Source organism: Triplophysa dalaica, chromosome 13 (assembly GCF_015846415.1).
Source record: "Triplophysa dalaica isolate WHDGS20190420 chromosome 13, ASM1584641v1, whole genome shotgun sequence".
Lineage (NCBI taxonomy): Eukaryota > Metazoa > Chordata > Actinopteri > Cypriniformes > Nemacheilidae > Triplophysa > Triplophysa dalaica.
In genome coordinates, this window is record NC_079554.1 from 10,457,878 (window position 1) to 10,478,938 (window position 21,061).

At 36.6% G+C, this 21,061-nt stretch overlaps 1 protein-coding gene across 1 annotated transcript in view; it reads left to right on the forward strand.

The window, feature by feature from the left end:
* nudt14 (nudix (nucleoside diphosphate linked moiety X)-type motif 14) overlaps positions 1 to 21,061 on the forward strand; it is a 36,947-nt gene that overhangs the window by 11,758 nt on the left and 4,128 nt on the right. Inside the window, exons 3-5 of the mRNA XM_056765210.1 lie at positions 10,006 to 10,049; positions 16,029 to 16,093; positions 18,736 to 19,039. Coding sequence (XP_056621188.1) covers positions 10,006 to 10,049; positions 16,029 to 16,093; positions 18,736 to 19,039 — 413 coding nt within the window. The remainder of the gene's footprint in view (positions 1 to 10,005; positions 10,050 to 16,028; positions 16,094 to 18,735; positions 19,040 to 21,061) is intronic.

Below are 21,061 nucleotides of genomic sequence, written 5' to 3' on the forward strand. Positions count from 1 at the left end.
AACAAAGCTCATCGTTGTTATTGGCCGAATACCTCTAGCATGTGGTGGAAATGTAACTTTCCGTATGTAAAAATCATACGGTATGTGAAAACGAATGTTTTTTTTTTATGTAGACCTTGTAAATAAACACACTGTATTACACCAAATACTCACAATAATGTTTGTTCTAGCCATCCAGTAGGACCCCTTTAAGCATGTATATAGTGAAATAAGGAGTCTTGTAATGGGAAGTGTAATGGGTTAGGGCTATACATTTGGAACCAGATGATTTTTTTATTTTAATTCTGGCCACAACCCAAAGGGATGTTGCCTTGGCATTTGAGACTGTACGTTACAATGTACTTCCCTGTACTATGACCAAAGATAAATCCATAAATACAATAACTAACAGGTGCAACAAAATCTGGAACCGTTCTCCTATCAGGCAAACCCTGAAAGGTTAATTCAACCAGAATTTCTCGAAACTTTCTATTAATTTAACCAGCAAACAGCCTTTAGGCCACTCAATGGGTTCTACAGAATACACTGTCCATATGCTTCTTTAATAACCCATATTGTAGTCCAGGATAATAGTGGTGAAAAGGATTACGGTTGATCTGTGATCCGTACGGATCGTGCTCTATGGTTCAGAATGCATGTGACCCGCGGATTAACTGCAAATCATCATAGATTTAAAGATATTTGCGAGCGTGACGCACTCACTGTCTATCTCTCGCCAGTATGTCAAGGACAATGACATGACGAGGAACAATAAGCGCATCCTCGTGTATATCTTAATTTACAGTATGTCACTCCATTCAAGTGAAAGTAATGTTATGTTGAGTAAAAGCGCAAATGATACATCCAAATGTTCAATAGTTCAAAATCTGCAATTTTGACATGCCACTCACTTTTAATTAAGTAATGCATTTGAGAAGATGAGAGAAAGTCAGTGGAAATACTTACTCCATGATCGCCATCATAACACTCGTCACATTTATAATCTGATCTAGAGATCCATTTGCTTACTCTGATTGCACGTTTATATTATTTCTATTTGTTATACATATGTCATTTATTTTAATTGGCCTAATGCATGCATACTGTATAACATAGCAGTTATAGAAGATAAATAATAACTGTTTAATAATCTGTCAAATATCTGTTAATATCTTTAGGGTATTTTCAGAATTTCTTTATCAAGAACTATTTTTATAACAAAACTATAATGAGCTTTAACACTACCTGGTCCGAAAAAGATTCTTTTTTTGATATCTTCAGTTTTTCTGAATTTTGGGCCAGTGAGTTGCAAGACCATGTGCATTGTAATAGTGTTTAATGAGTTTTGGTAAGGAAACTTAGAGAGAATTGTTTTTAATCTAAAACTAATTGTTATTATTAGTAGACCAGAATCTTGTTATGACCTTCTACATAAAAGTAGGTTAAATCATAATAGATTTTTTTGTGCATTTGTGTTTTAAGCCACAGTTTTTTTGTTGCTATAGATCTGTCTGGTTCTACAGGATGCATACCTCATCTCTGACTTTACTTTCTCCATTTATACAAGATGCGGTTTGCAAAATCTCTGAAATTCATAGTCAATGTTTAAAACTCAGATTGGCAGAACAGTAACCATGATGGATGTATAAACAAAAACTCTAAACTAATTTAAGTGAATATTTGACATATATATTTATGTATTTATATTTAGTTCTAGCATGAATAGTCAGTCAAGTAAAGATTTCAACTGCCATGTTGTTTAACCAATCAGAAATTTCAACAATTTCACAGTTTTTCTTTTTATAAATCTTGCACTGTGTCCACACACCCGACGCAACATCACATCACAAGGACAAAAAACAAAAATACAGTGGAAAAGATTCCTTCTAATGTGTTGCAATGTCGTGTCTGGTGTGGGCATATTGTTACTGTGCACAAGCACAAGTTTTAGGCATCATATTTAAGGACCTTCATTCTAGGCCTATGCTTGTTCTTCATATATATATATATATATATTCTCTACATTCATCTTTATACGTCAGCATGCTTCTAATGGTTTGTGAAAGCTCAGTGGAGGTGAAAACAACCTTTAAATCTTCGGTGCAAAATTAATGAAAACTACAGTGTGGTGGCAGGCACCTGTATAAACAAGATCATTATGTGCCATAGTCAACATGCCATACCAGTTGGACTTGAAACAGCTAAATAAAAATGTGATTAGTCTGGTTTAAATGCCTTCATTTAAATTTAGACTATTTATTCAAAATCTACACAACCTGCTTTTGTCTATAGGACACACAACTAGGTTAAAGGCAAGCTACATAAGTTTTGCCAATAGAAAAATTTCCAATGTCTGTGACAAAACCAGTTGACAATGCTTTTTGTTATACAGTTATCATTTAAAGGAGGCATGAATCAAATTCCAAATTTAACCCAAGCTTTTGTTATATAAGAGGAAATCGTATTCAGATGTAGGTGTTAGAACTGAAAACGCCATTGTTACTGAGATTACATCTGTTACTGACACCATGCCCAGCAAACGGCAGGTTCTCGAATGCCCCTTCATGACGACATTGGTAGGTTGAACACCGCCACCACAGAAAAAATATCAACGACAACTTCTCTAGCCCCGCATACTGGTTCGCGCGATACAGAACCAGTGGAGCGGAACCAGATACCGCGTGCAAGCAATAAAAAAAGCATGCAGTTAAAGATAGCAAAATATTGTGCCAACCCCTGCTTGTGGAAGAAAACAGTCAATGAAAAACCTTCCTTCGGATTCCGACATTAGTAATGCAGGGTTAAAGTTTAAGTTTAAAGATGTTCCAGCTCTTGTGGGAAAAACATTTCGTTTCGCTCGTTTCGTTTCTCCGAGGATTCCTTCGTGAAAAAGATCGAGACTGGATTTGTGGAATGACTAAATTTAAAAAGCAGTACTACTGTGCCTTCATTATTGGATCTGATAGGAATGGCGCAGAAGTCTTATGTGAGCTTTGTTAGAGATCACTTGATGTGCACTGAGCACTGCATTCGCACTAGTTTAGTATTACCTGAGGACCTCTAGTCATTTGTATTAATAGCAATAGTTGTCTGTGATATTAAGCCCGTGTGAATCGGCATCTCTGTGATTTGACGGGCTCATATATAGTTTTTCAAGGTTTTATCCACCGTTTGCGTATCATGGAGGCTGTTTTGAAGTGTTTTGATATTATTTCGAGTGCTGGGTGATATCCATAAGTTACCGGGAGTCTCCCGTTTGTTTATTCATCATGGAAACTCTGGTAACGTTTGAGACCCGCGATCACGGTGATCTTTTGTCCGGTTCAGGATCACTGGTCTCAAATGCTGCAAGTACAGTCATATATCTTTAAACACCATACAACTATAGGATATACAAACTATACGCAAAGCCTTGCTATCACATCCGGGAAATAAGTCAGTAAATTTAAGTAAAATCATCCCTTGCGCATGCGTCACATAATATACTGATGTGGGGAGCTCATTTATAAATCACAGGAGGTCTTCAGATAATACTGATGCCCTGCGAAAACTGTGAATGGTGCTAATGTGTAACCTAACGTTACGTCTCGAACCAAATTCACAGAAGGCTCCAACTACACAAACTGCTATCCAATCAACGGCCATTAAAACCGATCGTTTGCCCTCAAAATCGGTGTAGAAAATTGCGTATTACTTCTTGATTTTGATGTTTTTTAATGTAAAAATCACGCAAACGTCATAGCTAGACCTCATACAACAGTATAACAGTGTACAACAGAATTTTTTTCTTTTAGCATGCTATCGCCTTTTTCTTCAATTTCGCACAGACCTATTAACTTTTCACCCTCATCTGGTCTGGAAAACCTTTTTCCTCTACAATGATCTTATATTTGATTGTGCTTTATGTGGTTTATATTGTGTTTTAAACTTGGGTCCAGCATTAGACGCAGAGCAATAATAGGCACGCCGAACTGTACTTTGCGTGTCGCTTCTGGGACACAAAACCTCACACATTTAGTGGGAATGCTATGACCTGTCAATATGGGCACTGAAATAAACACACATGATATGTGATACGCCTCAAACGTATTAGTGTACAGCTTGTCATGATAACACACAATTATAACATTTAGTCTGATTGTGTTTTTATTATCATAGCCTCTGAATGTATTTTTCTCTTGTGCTTAGTTTTAAGTACTTTCACTTTGTCATTCTTGCATGTCTGTTGTGTATGAACATGCATGGCCTCTCCCTTTTTGCGCTCCCGTTAGTTGCTAAAGCAGTGATGGTGCTGAGTTAATACCATAGTTCAGATTAGGACTTTTTGGTCTGCATGCATGGAATGTACATTTTCACGCCTCCTAGTAAACTGTGGGTCTTAACTCATCTTCTTGGCATCATTGATGAATGATTTCTGAGAACCGCTAAAATAATTCCTGCAAATGTTTGTAAATATATTGTATATACTGTAATTTTTTTCATGACCTACTTTAGCACTTTCCTTCCGGAAGTTTCCATTTTAACACATTATACTGCCCACTTTACTTAACACGTGTGTTTCCACAAGCATGCACTCAAGTATACACTTGCCATGAAAAGGCACTTTTTATCCCCACTCTTCTTGCCCTACGGGGGAAAATGAAGAATTTTACGCCTACACAAATATTTTTGTATCAATGTTTGATCTAGCGCTTGACAAGATTAAATGAGGAGCCAGCACACACCTCTTCCGTGACCCAACTATTGCAACTCTTCTGCATTTATGAAGAGACAAACAGTTGAGCAAATTTTCATTTTATTATTACTTTAAATGCCCCTTATTCTCTTGCCTGACAAGTCTTGTTATTGTTCTTCGACAAAACACCATGAACGAATGTAGAAAAGCACCACATGAAGATTATAAGGATCCATTCAAGCATTTAATAGCTCCTTTTGGTTTAATGGAATAACTCTGACACCATACACAGAAATGAGACTGAAGTTTGTTCCGCTTCTTGGTCTTCCCTCCAAAACACTCGCATTTTGGAGCCAAAAGACACAGGTCATTAGCACGAAAAGCGGCATTGCCCAAAGCAAACATGACCCCGTCGGATCCGCTGACCACGCTTGGTATGCAGGTTCACTTTCCACATTCTCGTTTTACACCGGTGCCTCAGGTAACCGATGACTGTTTCCATTAATGGAGCCTTGCTTCTTATTAACAGATCAGACCCGCAACTATGATTAGGTAGGTCACACTTTAACTATTCAGCTGGAAAACCGCATTATTTTGAAGTGACTCAATGGCTGTTAAGAGGCGTTATGAAGCCTTTGATTATTTAATTGTCTGCACTTAAAATATAGGCATATTTGGTTAGCAGTTTATCAATCTTTGAACTTACTTTCTTCACCCCTTGGCATCCTGAACCCTGGAAATGTACTATTGTAAATATATATCTTTTTGGATTACATTCTATAAAATGTTGTATATAAATATTATTTGTGACCCTGGACAACAAAACCAGTCTTATTGGTCAATTTTTCGAAATTGAGATCTTTACACAATCTAAAGGCTGAATAAATAAGCATTCTAATGATTTATTAGTTGTTAGAATAGGACAATATCTGGCTAATATAAAACTGTTTAAAACTCAGGAATCTGAGAGTGCGCAAATATCAAAATATTGATAAAATTGCTTTCGAAGTTGTTGATCGGGGCACTACTGCTGTCTTAAAAAAATCCATTTACAAAAATATTTCTTTATATATTTAATGTAGGAATTTTACGAAATATCTTCATGGAACATGATCTTTACTTAATATCCTAATGATTTTTGGCATAAAAGAAAAATCAATAATTTTGTACAATGTATTTTTGTCTTTTACAAAACATGTTTCTGTGCTACTTAAGACTGGTTTTGTGATCCAGAGTCTCATTTGATTTATTCTATTTTAATATCATAAATATTATACATATATATATATATATATATATTAGGGCTGTCAATAGATATTTTTTGGGGGGATGGTTGTTTGTAATGTGTGCGTTGCGTTACATCAGGTGTCTTCAACTTCTTTTGAGGCCAGATTCCAAAAGTAAAAATAGGATGCGGGCCAGTTTTTTACCATATCCTCAATTGTTCTGTTATTTTGTATTTCTGTTATTTATTGCGTTTTGTTCCTTTCATACTGTTTTGTTGCTGTCATTTATAGGCCATATATTAAAAACACAGGGCTGTACAGTAAGTGCGACATACAGACAAAATAATCGGTCTCTGCTTCGAATAAATTTCAAGGGTAAATTCATCCCAAAATGTAATGTGTGTGAATTTTTTCACTCACCCATATGACGTTAGACATGTTTTGAGACCTCCCGGCATCTTAGCAGCACAAATAAGATATTTAGGTGACATCAATAAGATTTCCAAGCCTCATAATAGACATAATGGTTATGTTTGTTGTCAACGTACAGAAAAGTAATAAAGACATTGTTAAATTGGTCCATCCTCTCTTATCGGCTCAGTTGAATATTTGTGAAGGGACAACAATAATTTATGTGCAAAAAAACAAACCAAAATAACAATTTTAATCAATATTTTCTCCTCTGGTTTATCAATCTATGGAGTTTTCACGGGAAACACCATAGAAACTGACACGTTATCCTCACTGCATAATTCAGAAGTAGCACTTTTGAGACTGTCCAGTACAGGTAGCATCCTTTCTATGGTCATCCAGTTCTCATCGGACAACTCCAAAGTCCTGGCATCTGAAAGCTTGGTGACGCCAAACTCTTCTCGTAAATACGTGAAAACATCGCTGACTGAAATACAGCGAGTTTTGCAGGCCTGTATGAGATTGTGTTGAGGACAAGCTTGCTGTTCTTGTTTTTTCTTGACATAGAGCAGCTGCCCTAGTGCTATGGTGAAAATGGCTCACCAGTCTTCTACATGCACCAATTACCCATGTCATGGATTTAGCTTTAATTGGCTAATTGGAGCTCAGTTATTTTGTCAGAGCGTAAAGGATCACACCGGCGGTGACCGTAAGTGAACGACCTGATGGCCATTTGCTTGCCTCCTCGACTAGCCTCCCCTAAACTAATACCTACATGCCTGTGGTGAATACGATTGCATATGGCTCCGGTTGAATTATTATATGCTAATTTGACATTACACAGTTTACATAAAACTTATTCTGTCGCCTTTAAAATTAAAATACTCCCACACCGTTTTTTGGTGCTTCCGCTTCAGAAACGTAAAAAAATCCCATAGTCTGTTATTTTTTTAAATACTTAATTGTTAAGTATTATTTTGATTAAAACTTTTTAATGTAACGTTAAAATTACATTCACAGTAAAATTACATCGAACCACAACATTTGTATTTTTTCTGTGTAGTCGACTGTTTTTTTCAGAGTCGACTAGTAGCGGCTGTACTATGAAGTCGACGTGTCCCTATTGAAAATTCAGAACTACGAAAATTAAAAAGGACTTTGGTAAAAACAAAAAATAATATGGCCCTAATTTATCCATTTTTATAACGTACTTTTTCAGTCACCAGTCTATTTATGTGATGACATGCACAGACGTAGACTTGTGCTACAACTATTTGGCCTGTGCTTTAAACCCCTGTAACACCGGTGCTATGTGCAAAAGAAGTTAACTTACAGACCTCCACATACACGTGTATATATATTTAGGAAGTGTTTTGATTATTTATTTAGATTTACCAATAATTGAAATTATATTTAAATGTTTATTAATTTGAATATCTTTCTTAAATAGATAGATTTACGTGTATGTGTTTATAAATACAAAATGAACATGCACAATACACAGACATATATTATGTAAACACAAACATTTAACCTGATGTTTGAAAGCCCTTATACGTGTATATGTTTATAAAAACAAAACAAATATGCACAGTGCAGACAAATATTATTATGTAAACACAAACTCTTGATTAATCGTTGAACAGCCCTTATACATACATACATATTTATTTATTTACTTAATTTTTAATTTATCTGTGGTGCATGATGGTTAAATGAGTTGTATCACACTGATGCGATCAAAGTATCATGACAACCTACAAGATATTTTTAAATGTGTCTTTTCTCCAAATACATAGTCATGTTAGAATTCAATTTTTGTATCCAATGAATAGATATCGTAGGCGTAAGCACAAAGAATGCTCGTGAAAAGAAGATGACTAACTCCCAAACCCCTCTCATTATAAAAGCTATACACGTTTATGACACGCAATGATCATCTTGAGTCTGTTGAGGCAAATAGTGAGAGCAAAATTTACAAGGTAAGCATATTCTGGATATACAGATTCATTGAAATGATCGTTTCATATTCAGTAATTATTACACAGAGAGCTGCAGAGAGCTCATGATGTCTTACCGTGCATGTTACATTACATCCGCATTGATGAACAGTTTTTAAGTGTTCAGCTGCTTGTAAGACATTAAGATGTTTTGTTTATGTATGTAGAATATGCCTATAAGCTCCTTCAAGTAGGGTACACATGCAATATGACACCTTGGCTAAATGTATGCTCTTGTGAGGTTTATGTCAAGGGAGTGTTATATGAGACACTCCGTAGTGTGTATGCACTATGTATAAAAGATAAACCTCCACCACGCAACTTCTGACTTTGAGCTGTTTGTGTTTAGACTTCCTGTGAGCCTCCACAGCTAATGGCAGTCGTATTATGAGTGAGACAAGTGTGCTGTTTTGACTCGCTAGTTAATATTTATAATTGAACCCTTAGGTTCAAGTTTAATGTGTGCAGTTAAAGGTTGCCATAATAGCCGGTACAAATGCAAAAAACATCTACTAAACATTTGTTTTGACCTTAACCCACGCACCAGAGCTGAATCTGGATGTCGCGCACCCTATAATCTGCATCCATTATTCATTATTTTGCACAATTTACCTTCTTGACTACAATAACTAATAAACATCGTTCAAAGGCAGGCACTTATGGTGAGAGTGACACTTAATGTAGAAAAAGTATTATATATCATTGATTATATACAAACAAAACATATTTAGCACAACTATATAAATAATATGAAAATAGTGGGCTAATAATATTTCATTATATTATTATAATAATGTATATTATTATTTATTATTTTATTATATTATATTATTATACTTATTATTATATTAATTTGATATAATTTTTCAGATCTAGTTTAAAAACACAAATTTATTTGTGGTCAATGTCATGTACAAATTTCGACCGTCTATCCTACTGTGCAAGTAAGTTACTGATATCTTACGTCTCTGTAGTTGAATAGTTGCGCATCGAAGGCCCGTCCACTCAGAGAGAAAAACGAAATAATTGAATATATCTTCATATGATATAACAGGCCACTTCATCCTCCCACTGTATAATACATTGCGGGTGTGAAAAATATTCACCAGAGCTGTTTTTAATGGTGTTTTGAGCGTGCTCCCGTGACACCACTTCCATTGTTTTCCACCAGCCGTAAAACGGAAGCCTCAAGACAAAAGGAAGGACGTCACATCTTTTACTTCCACATTCAAAAATAAGGTGGATAATATCCTTATAAACACACTTTAAATGGATGAACAGTCTTTGGCTAATTGCATTTCGTTGTAATTTGGATGGATGAGATGTATGGTTGCCTAGTAACTAGCAGTTACATTTTTTAAACTGTATTACCCGTTTATGGTCCAGAACTAGAAATGGTATAGTTTGTCATTAAAGCTTTTTTACATGAAACATTTGAAAAGAAAACTTGAAACTTTAGAATTTCATTTTGCTATTCATTTGCTTTAGTGATTAACAACATAATACAATTTCACTCTGCTTTTCACAGTAGCCTCTATACCAGCCTCTATATTTTCTACTGGCTGTATTCGGATGCTTTCGTCAAAAGTGCAAGGTCTTTTGTTTTATACCTGTGTTTTTGATTCTCTTGACCTTGTTAGGCGAATTATTTGATGTTATTACATATACTGTGAATCATATAATTTACGGGATATTTCGTTTTTGCTTTCCACAGAATGGAACAAAGAAGTCGTGGGACTTTATGCAAACCCATGATAGGTAAGCTTGTTTCTTTATTCTTCAAAAATATATATTTTAAATCATGAACATTAACAATATAGTTTATTTCTAGCTTACAAGATACCCAATGTTCATTTACACATAGCCCTCTCAAACATATTTTGAATGTATAGCTATTTTCTTGTTACTTTGACTGAATAGCTATTTTCTTGCTACTCCATATTTGTTTTTACTTTTATATTATTTTATACACCTGCTTTCTTAATAGGTTCAGGTATTTAATAAAGCCTTAACAGAGATGTTTCTGAAGACTGTCTCATAGTTATAAACGTCTCCTCTATTGAGTAAATCAATTGGTGACTATAAACCTTTGAGGAATAAAAGCAAGCAATGTCTCACTATGGTGTGACAAAAGTAAATTGCGTGAACATCATGATCTTCTCTCACTTCTTTTGCATTCACAGATATGCATAGAGCTCTGATATTTCTATCTGTCTTTCTCAGTTTTATCTTTATCTCTCACTGGCTGATTCTTTATTTCTTCAAATGTACACAGTTTTATTTTAAAGTGTTTGAAAATACCTCACGCAATTATTTTCCCAGCTATCCACATGTTTTACTCACTGATTCCTAATGGTGAAAGCAGTGAAACTTCACACCCGTTTCCCACACTACCTTTTCCACCCAACCCAAGCGGTCCTTGGGTCATTACTCGTAAGAGCAGCCTCTTTGTATCTCTAGTGTCTTCTACTGCTACCCAGAGATCTGCACTGACCTTTCACACAGGGTTCATTAAAGCTATGTGTTTGAATCTATGTGGATCAAGTACCTCTGTGGACAACGTGTCAATATTTCCAGAACACTTTACTTTTTCTGAAGAAGCTGTCTGGAGAACTCGACGAGAAAGTCTGGTGGAACCAGAACGAAGTGCCATTGAAGTGTTCTGACTTATTTTATAAAAAGAATTGAGGAGCATGTGGGCCATGTCGAAAAATGATCCTCAAAACAAAACCTACGTCCTGTTTACTTCCTACACTAACATTGTTCTAAACATGCACAACATAATAAGGGTGCAGCATCAAGTCATTTGACTGTCCTCATTGAAACAAATGAAAGCTTTTGATGGAAATAAAACTTGCTTGCTGTTATCGTAGCTGGTAAGGGGAAAATATGTCTTGACAAGGACAAGGAAGAACACTAAACCCATTTTTGAAGACGGCATACTGTTTGGCCTGGTTTAAATACACACTTTAAAGTCTTTGACATCATAATTTGACTGTGACTCATTGTTTTGCTTGGTGTATTGATGGAGTTTGTTTATCAGTGAAGTGTTTCCATTTTGCAGTGTAGTGTGTGTGTGTGTTGAGGGGGTTTAAAGTTGAAAGGTAAAGTCATTAAGAGGAGCATCTTCTGAAGGCATTAGTGCACTTCTTTGTGAGGTCTTCTAGTCTTTAGGTCAAATGTAAGGTGTCTTTGTGAGGTCTTGAGAGAGTTGATGAGTGTTGTGTCTTTGTGCACTTTTTGTATTTACAGTAGTAGCCAAAAGTGATGTTGGGAGGGACACATTATTTGCTTTTGATGCCCCCTAAGGTTTAATGAAACCATCAAAATAAGAGGTGTATGATACAAAATTGAGAATGCACTAAACTTGGTTTAAGACAAAGAACATCATATCAGGAATGTGGGTTTTACTCAATATTTAAAGGAAATACACCGAACAACAAAAAGTTCAGAGGAGATAAAGCAAACGTTTAATACAATTTTATCAGTTTTTAATATTGTTAATTATTTATTTTGTTGATCCTCTTGGTTTTGTTTCTTTTTACCCTCCAAGCACAACTGCAGAATTCACTTTCTATTTAAGTTTTGTTTACGTTTTTAATGCTATTTTATCCATATTTTAAAATGGCTGTTATTTTTACTTCTCTTTTTAGTTTATTTTTGTTATTGTGTCATGTGTTTTGGAATTTATTTATGTTGCTATATAAGATCAAATTATTGTATATGTTTTAGTTTCTTTTATTTTCAGTTAAGCTTAAATCTATTTCAATTTACTCCCTAGGCAACATTTCATTCACCCTTAAAAATCACAAACATTCATTTAAATGTGTGTGGATGTAGCAGCGGTATATTAAAGACCCAACTTGCAGATTGAATAACAGCCAAAGCACATCATGCTTATTTAATGCACCACTGCTAAAAGTCTCGCCAGAAAACATATTAAATCTTCTTTTATATGATTGAGTAAAATTAGCTAGTCGATCTCATTATACAACTCACTACACTGTAACGCAAGTGACTTCAACAATTTCATACAAGGCCTTTTGACCCTCACGTTGCATTGCATCTTGCAACGCGAACCAACCAGGCTTAATGGCATGTGACTGATTCTGCATGACAGGGTGGAGAAGTGAAGAGAACTAACATGCCTAGGCTCGCTGAGGCGCTGACCCATCAGACAATTCCAAAGCTTGACCCAAACTATTCTCTGTTTGTAATAGTCCACAGCTCATCAACAATGAAGAAAGAGAGAAGAGTAGACACTGACAGACAACACGTATGACCCTTGAAAGCATCTTCCTAATGATGAAAGGGTGGAGAGGAAAGGAGGAGAGTGAGATGAGGGTCCTCAGATCGGCACGAGGGGCTCCGAAACTGAAGCAGGACCCTCTAAATCAGGATTCAGACAAATAAAATATGGTGAATCCTGATGGACTTTTCCACCAAACTAGTTGCTAGTTGGGTGTCCGAGCAGCCTTCAACAAATTTCGTTGTTTGCATCAACACATTTTGCCAAAACTGCTGCATTCTCGTTTGCCTCCATTGCAGTTGTATATCATGTCTATGGTGTTAAATTATGGAACCGTGTTGTAAACTAACAAATACCAAAATTACATATTTGCAAACAAAATTTGTTAAAATAATCCATTCAAAATGATTTCTGACAATAATTGGAGGTATTGAATGAAACAAGCTGTGTTGCTTCAGAATTTGGACAGAATGTGAAACCAATTTTAAGAATTTTACGAAGTGGCTTATTTGCAGCATTTGTAGGGTGTGAAGTGTACGAAAACGTATGACTATAGTAAGAAAGCTAAACTGAATCCCCATCCCTAGCCTTACCCACCATCGCGAAGCAAATCATGCTAAAACATACAATTAAGATCATAGGAATGCATGTGAATTTGCCATGTTGTAAAATTGGTATGAATTGTTGCGTCATTTTTTTAATGTGATTTATCTTAGAAGGCGGTATTATTAACTTCCAGCCTTCGTGTCGGGAGCGTGCCTGCAATCCCTAAAACGATCCCTCTTTAAGGCTGGGTTATACTCTATGCACCCGCTAATTCGCTTGGGTGCACGCGTCAAATATGACGTCATCGTGGTGTTCGCGAAGTTCGCTTTGAGTGAGCGCGAGCTCATTTCGCATGGCGGCATGCACAACATTTTTTGTGACTCGAGCGAACAGTTTGCACGGCGCCGCAGTGAACATGAACAGCTTTGAAGAGATTTTGGCTGAACAGGTACGCCTGTACAGACATCTTTTATTATCAATGTGATTTATATTGTATTCAGAATAAAACAATATTTATCAACATTGCTCTTTTGAACTGTTCTTATATAACATGAAGACATCCAATGGGTTAATCTATGGCAATGTACATTTAGCAGTCCCTAACCAACAGAAATTTGTCTGCATTATGAACAGAAATGAAAGAGTGAACAAAAAGTTTGATGTAAAAAATGTATTAAATCAACAAACAATAGTTCAAAATGCATTTCCCCGTCCACCACACGCTTCTGCTTCACAAGAGCGATGTATTCTACATCTCCACGTTTTGTGGCATGCAGTGGGCGAACATTCAATCTCCTTTTTTTTAACCCTAACCTGAGTTGCAGAGTTAGTTTTGAGTTGACAAAACCAGACAAATCCAACCTGGTTTAGATCAGGTTCAGCTGTAGCACAGTGCTTGGTATAAACTTTCTCAGTCAACTCAGGTTTGACCGTTAGGCGCGTGCACCTGAAAGTGTGACACGTGCGGCAAACAGCCAATCACACGGAAAATGGAAAAGCATCATCAGTTTGATTGACTTCTCGCGAGTATCATGTCATGAATTGAAAACATTTGCAAGGTAGGAATAAACACTTAGAAGCAAAAGATTTAAGTTTTTTTAATTTGGAGCGAGAGATACGAGGGGGTTGGCTTCACTACATCAGATATACGTCAGTTTCTCAGAGCTGATTGGTCCAGTTTTGGTTTGCGATCTCTAACCCAGAAGAAAACCTGCTACGGAGCAGGTTAGCCTTGTAGCTTAAGTTACCATGGCAACGAAACCTGCTCAAAACCAATCTAGTTTCTTGACCCTGAAAACTCAGAGTGTGCTCAAACTAAACGCGAACATACCTGGGTAAAAACCCCAAACAGCTTCGCGCCAGGCCACGGGCTGTGTGATAATCTGTAGCACGCTTTCACCATGGGAAAGACGGGGCAGGGCTTCCTGACATACATACATATCCGTTTTCCCCTCTCAAAGAAAAGTCTCCCTCTGCTGCTATCGAAACAATTGCACACAACGTATTGTGTTACAGAATGTATAGTATCAGTTGACAAAACTGACACTTACTGACTACATTACACCTAGTATTAACATCCCAACACGAGTGGACGGCTAAATACCGGTATAGATGGGGTCCGTATTTGATCACCTGAATGAGATTTAGAGTCAATCAGAAGTGCATGTGACCGTATTGAATAGTGCAAATACCATTGCGCCTAAAAATTTGTAATACAGTAGCAAAATCTGTACGTATGCCAGAAATAAACATATGTGACCATGGACGACAAAACCAGTCATAATGGTCAATTTCTTTAAATGGAGATTTTGACATCATTTGAAAGTTGAAGAAATAAGCTTTCTTTTTATATGTGGTTTGTTAAAATAGGAAACTATCTGGCGGAACAACAACAGTTTACAAAGCCGGAATCTGAGGGTGCAAAAAAGCAAAATATTGAGAAAATCGGCTTTGAAATTGTTAATCTGAGTTACTGTAGCAGGCCATCCACTCACCAAAATAAAGTTTTTATACATTTATGGTAGGAAATGTATAAAATATCTTCATGGAACATGATCTATACTTAATATCCTAATGATATTTTGAATATTTAGAATGAATTTTTACCCCTACATTGTATTTTTGGTGATTTCTAAAAATGTTTCTTGCTACTAAAGACTGGTTTTGTTGTCCAGGGTCAAATATGATATTAACTTTGTAATAGTAATGGATAAACACTTCAAAAAACAAGTCACCAACCCTGCAAAAATCTCAAAACAAATGTCACAATAGAGTATGGTATGGTAATGCCAGTTGAAAAGTGATCAGACGAAAATGCGATCAGTCCTGCCGGGCTACCTCTCTTCGGATCACTTGACACATATGTTAATACCAGTTGTAAACAGAGCGTGCATGCTTATGAGGGTGGGAAAAGGATGTTACTTGTGGGAGTGTAAAAGTGATGGACAGAGACACTCTGTCCTTGGACCTCCTGCCACATAGAGCGATTAGCTTACCTTCAGTCTACTGATGTCTGACTTTCCGGGTGCGCTCCAGTGGATAAATCCTGTTATACAGAGATCTTTAAGACACAGGGATTTATTCCCCACTTCTTAAGGCTTTAGGTTCATTCTCAAACCAAGATAAAGTGAAAAGCCAAGACAACAGCCAAGGTGTTAATCCAGGGTGATTGTTGGGGCTTCATGGGGTGAGGGTGTCCAGGCGTTTCCTGAATATCTCTCTCATATACTTACTTACACAGAGACAGACACACACATGTTCACGTTCACTTTTCGAGAAAAGCCAGTGAGAGTACAGTTGTAGGTTCAGTAATTTTGTTGTTACTCAAGTCGGATTGAATAGCAGGAGAGTATGACTCCATTGTACTACTGATCAAACTGGAACTGTGTCTCTAACTGTTTCAATTCAACGTCTAATTCACTGCTTTTCTGTCTTTTCTCCAGTGTCTCTGTACTGATTTTCAACACCACCTCACACTGTTTCATCCTGGTCAAGCAGTTCCGCCCAGGTAACGCTCTGCACTTCTTGTACTATTGTCCAGGAGTTTATTGTCATAAACAGTCGATTACAAGATACGATGACATTCTTATGCTGCAAATCCTCCAGCAACCACAAACCTTGATAGTAGGGGAAGAAAAAAAGAACACATACATAAATATAGACTTACATATACACGTGTTATGCATTTTGCTGCTGCCCTTCTGAAACCTCATATCTCCTTCTAAGATCTTCAATCTCAATGATATTTTTATTTTTTAACATAATTGATACTATTAGTCATCCTTTGTTTGTCCCTGTGGTTTGCAAACATCTAACAAATATTTTCTGCAGAAAACAAAAGAAGATATTTTGAAGAAAGTTGGGAACCGGACAGCACCGGCACCCATTCACTTCTACATATGGACACAAAACCAATGCAAGTGAACGGGTGCCAGTTAACAACATTATTCAAAATATCTTCTATTGTGTTCAGCTGAAAAAAAGAAAGTCATACAGGTTTGAAATGACATGAGTGTGAATAAATGATGACATCATTTTTATTTTGAGGTGAGCTACCACTTTTAGTGTCTTGTGTTTGTTACACCCTAATCCCTCTTCTGCCTAAAAGAAAGAAGGATTTCCGTTCTTTATTTTCCTGCTGATATTTGTTTCATGGTTAAAGAAGAGGCTTTAAAAACAGTGTCCTCTGACCACCACCTGATACCTAAAAGATATCAGTTACCACTTTATGACTGCTGGAAGGAGGGTGTTGCCATGTCAAAATGTTCGTTTGAGAATAACAGGATTCAGACTAGAATTATGTGTGTCCTGTTCAGATGAACATATTTCTGTAAAAAAACAGCTTAGAAGTTTGTGCGCGTTGTCCATGTAAGATTTTTCTCTTTCCTATATTCCTTCACATTTCTTAAACTTTATTCACTTGTCAGGTCTTAAAAGTAAGCATGACCGGAATATTAAGTAAAACATTTAAATGTACATTCGGAAACCACAGAATTCACAGAATTGTGGATTTTATTCGGATTTACGGATTCAAAAAATGCTTTGAATACACTATGCAGTAAGCTTTGGATAAAAGGATATGGTCCTTTATAAATAATACAAATATCCAAAGTGAACATCTAGACTCAATGAGCCAGACTAAAATACATATTGTTGTGCCCTGGTTACGTTTTTTCTTTCGTCTCGGAGCAACTCCACCCATTTTTTTGTGAAGTGGTCGGTGTTTAGATTACATGAAATGAAAAAAAGGAAATAATGCATATTGTGACCTCCGTGTAGATCGGGTCGCTACATAATCCACAGCACTTAAAAACAATGATTTTCTTATAATAGAGCATTTTTCATGTTGATGGTCCATTTTTCAGCACTCTCACTGAAGCTTTGGCTACACTGTTACACTATTGTTCTATACAAGCTCGCCAAGGCCGACAGCCTGCCTCTCAGAATGCAAGGAAAACCTTGCATTGAAAAAGAGACGCCTTGCTCTTTTTCCACGGTTTTCTTCTGTAGTCTTCAAACAATGCTTGGAAAAGGAAAGGTTGATAAAGCCTACATATATACTGATGTCCGGCTTAACCTTTGAGAATTATAGTATGTAGTGTTTGAACTGTAATCTGTGAGATCAACACATTTATTAGTTGACTACATTCGTATTAAAGTGCATTGGGGAATATTGATCTGGCCTCATAAAGGCCTTTTTGTCCAGATATTATATACTTTAAATAACATAATTTAAAATTCCAAATGGGATTGGAAGTATAAAGGATAGCAGAGGAAAAGACAACGCATAAAAATGAAAGGATAAAAATGAGAGAATTTAGGGATAGGAATAAGCAGACTGAAATGTAGTGTAATAATTCATAAAGTCTTATGCGTTAAGTCAAGTGACCATATCGTAAACCAGTAGTCTTGTTTTTTATTCACACCGCGAGAGCAGAATAAGAAATAAGAAAATAAGGCTTTTTACATTTTCATTGATTTACACTTGATTTTTGCGATTCTGTACCGGGTCGCACCACCAACTCCATGGGCAATCTCATGTATATTAAACATTATAAAGGAAGAGATGGAAGTTCTGAATTAAATATATTCCTTCAAGTTCCACAGGGAAAATCCTATGATGTATTGTGTTCTTTGGGTTATGCCCTTTAGCTAAGCAATGCATTGTGGGTGCAATTGTGTGCAAAGGAAAATATCCTCCATACACCAATGACTGTTGTTTTTTGTAACAACTGTCCCCACTTTTGAAGTGTATGTAAACAAATTACATGTCACTTTTATCTTGTCATGTCGCCTTTGGTTACGACGGTGTGTAATTTATGTTATTGTACTGATGGATTAAAGTAGGGCATGCAAGAAATGTACAACCCTGTCTGTCAAATGGAAGGATAATTATTATTCCCAGTGCAACAACTGTCTGTATTATAATAACAAATTAAACCGATTCAAGTAAATGTCTGATCCATTGCCAAGTCCAATACAAACCATACAGTTTGTTCTAACACCTCGTACCTACATGAGTCCCAGTGCACTGAAGCTCTCCCTATGTTTACAGTGTTTAAGACCTCATCCATCAAAATAGCTCCAGGTATGTGCTCAAACGTATCCTCATATTTCTTTCCTTGAGTGACACTTGTTACCCCTCCACAGCTGTGTACATGAGTGAATGGGAGCGGAGCAAACCTAAGCCCCTGCAACCAGCAGAAGAAGGGGCCGCAGATGCCACACCAACAGAACCCAAAGTCCCAGAGGAGGGCCAAGCAGGGGATACAACCGAAGAGACGTCAAGCCCTCCTAACCAACCTCCGGCATCAGCAGGCGTCACCTACGAGCTATGTGCAGGCTTGGTGGACAAACCTGACCTCTCTTTGGAGGAGATTGCCCGGCAGGAGATACTGGAAGAGTGCGGCTTTGACGTGCCCGTCACCAAGTTGAGAAAGATCACGTCGTACAGGTTGGTGGCCAACTAAACGTACAAACACATTTTAGATCAGTCATCTTCAATTGGCAGACCGCAATCCGGACCTTTGCTTCGTTCCATCCGGACCCCCGAGACATAACCTAATAAACCATTTAAAACTTTTAGTTGTTTAAATTGAGCCCCGTGTCTACACAACGGAGAATCACATCACACGCACTCTCAGAAACATTTATGTAATTGATCTTTTGCCGCTATATTCTCTTAATATCTTTATCTAGCCCCAAACGTGCTTCATTTGAACCCTTTCCTCGCACTGCTTCTCTGTCGCCAAATACGTGCGGCATGAAGAGGAAAACACTTGCTTATTTACACAACACTAGTGCAGACACGCAGAGAAGGTAAATGGACACGTAACAGTTATCAACATGAAGCAAAATTTAAGCATTTGTATCTGTCCGTTTACTGTTTGTTACATGTCTCAAACCTTTCGACCAGATTTATGATAATCTATTAACCGTAAAGTTTTTACCTAAATTTAACACTAACATTATTGATCAGCATGTAAACGTTGTAAAAATACCCTGTGAAAACCCAGGCTAAAGTCTCATAATCTAATTGATTGTTAGATAACAACCATCATGTGTTTTTTTATAGCTTGTTTAAATTCTTAGAGATTTTTTCTGTATTTTTTAAAAAGAGAGACAAAAATGTATAATTACAGAAAACATGCAAATTTGAAAGAAAACAGGGAAAACATGTAATTTTACAGATTACACTTTTTTAAAGTTTATTTCTGGCGCCCCAGCTGCCAGAAAATTAGTTTTTTTCAAGATTTATTTACAGTGTATGCCGATACCAATAAAAAAAAACGGTTCCCGATTGTCCGATAAGAGGCTGATATAACACAAATGCAATTAAAGTAAACATACAAATATGGCTAAATAGGAATCAAATATATGAATTTAAATGTTTTATTAGTAGCATGTAATATATTACCATATATTCCAAATATCTACCAGATATATTTGTCTACCACTAATCTTAGTATGGACTACAGTTTTCTTTTAAGTAATCAGGTATAAGATCTTAAGGTAAGTTTGTACTGTTGATTATTTAACATTTTTACATTTGTTGAAATCCCAGCATATAAATGAGAAAAGAAAGACTGTAGTGCTATTTTAGTAGTTGCATGTGTGAATAACCGTGGATAACATGAAAGCATTTAACAGGTTTTATGTGTGAAAATAGCTAATAATAACACAAGCGTTTTGTCACTGATAAGAAACTGATAATGAGATTTTTAATTGTTTATTTATGTTATATTTTGGGACCGCAAGCACAAATTATAATCAATCTTTTAATATTTAGAAAGATTTACATCTGTATCTAGTATTATGCCCTCTGTCTGGACTGGCATACATTTTTATCTCAACAGTTTCTTTACAGATTCTCTCATTTTAATATTTAACCCCTCCAGTAATCCCCCATCATTACCTGCCCTAAAGCCTCAGATAAAGAATTCAAGGTGTAAATTGTGTTCCAATCTCATCCGTTAAGAAAGAAACAGTGCTGCATTATGCTCTTATCAGTCTGAAGTGAGGAGGCTGTCGTAAACTCCTGCCATCTCACACCTGCCAGAGTCTCTGCAACATCTGCTTTGTGCAGTTGGTTGTGACCTGGATCACTTCCATCCTGATTTGCTAAGATACTACATGGAGTCACAACCCACCTTCCTCCCAAATGCACACAGACACACACCTGCGCCATGTGCCATCATACACACCTGTGCACCTCATGAGGCACCTGCTTCTTTTATGGGCTGGGTGGGACACAGAGGAATGCACAGTGAGGGGATGACCTACTTTTGGATGATTGGGTTAAATGGTGGATGTTTTTCTCCTTTTTTCAATTTGTTGATAGATGAAGTAGCTTGAAGGGGTAGGAAGGGATGTGGAGAAGAAAGGGCAAAGTGATGCGTTAAGAATTAAGAAATGATGTGTTGAAATCAGGAAATGGTCAAGGAAATTGATGCATCTTTTTTTTTTTTTAAACCTA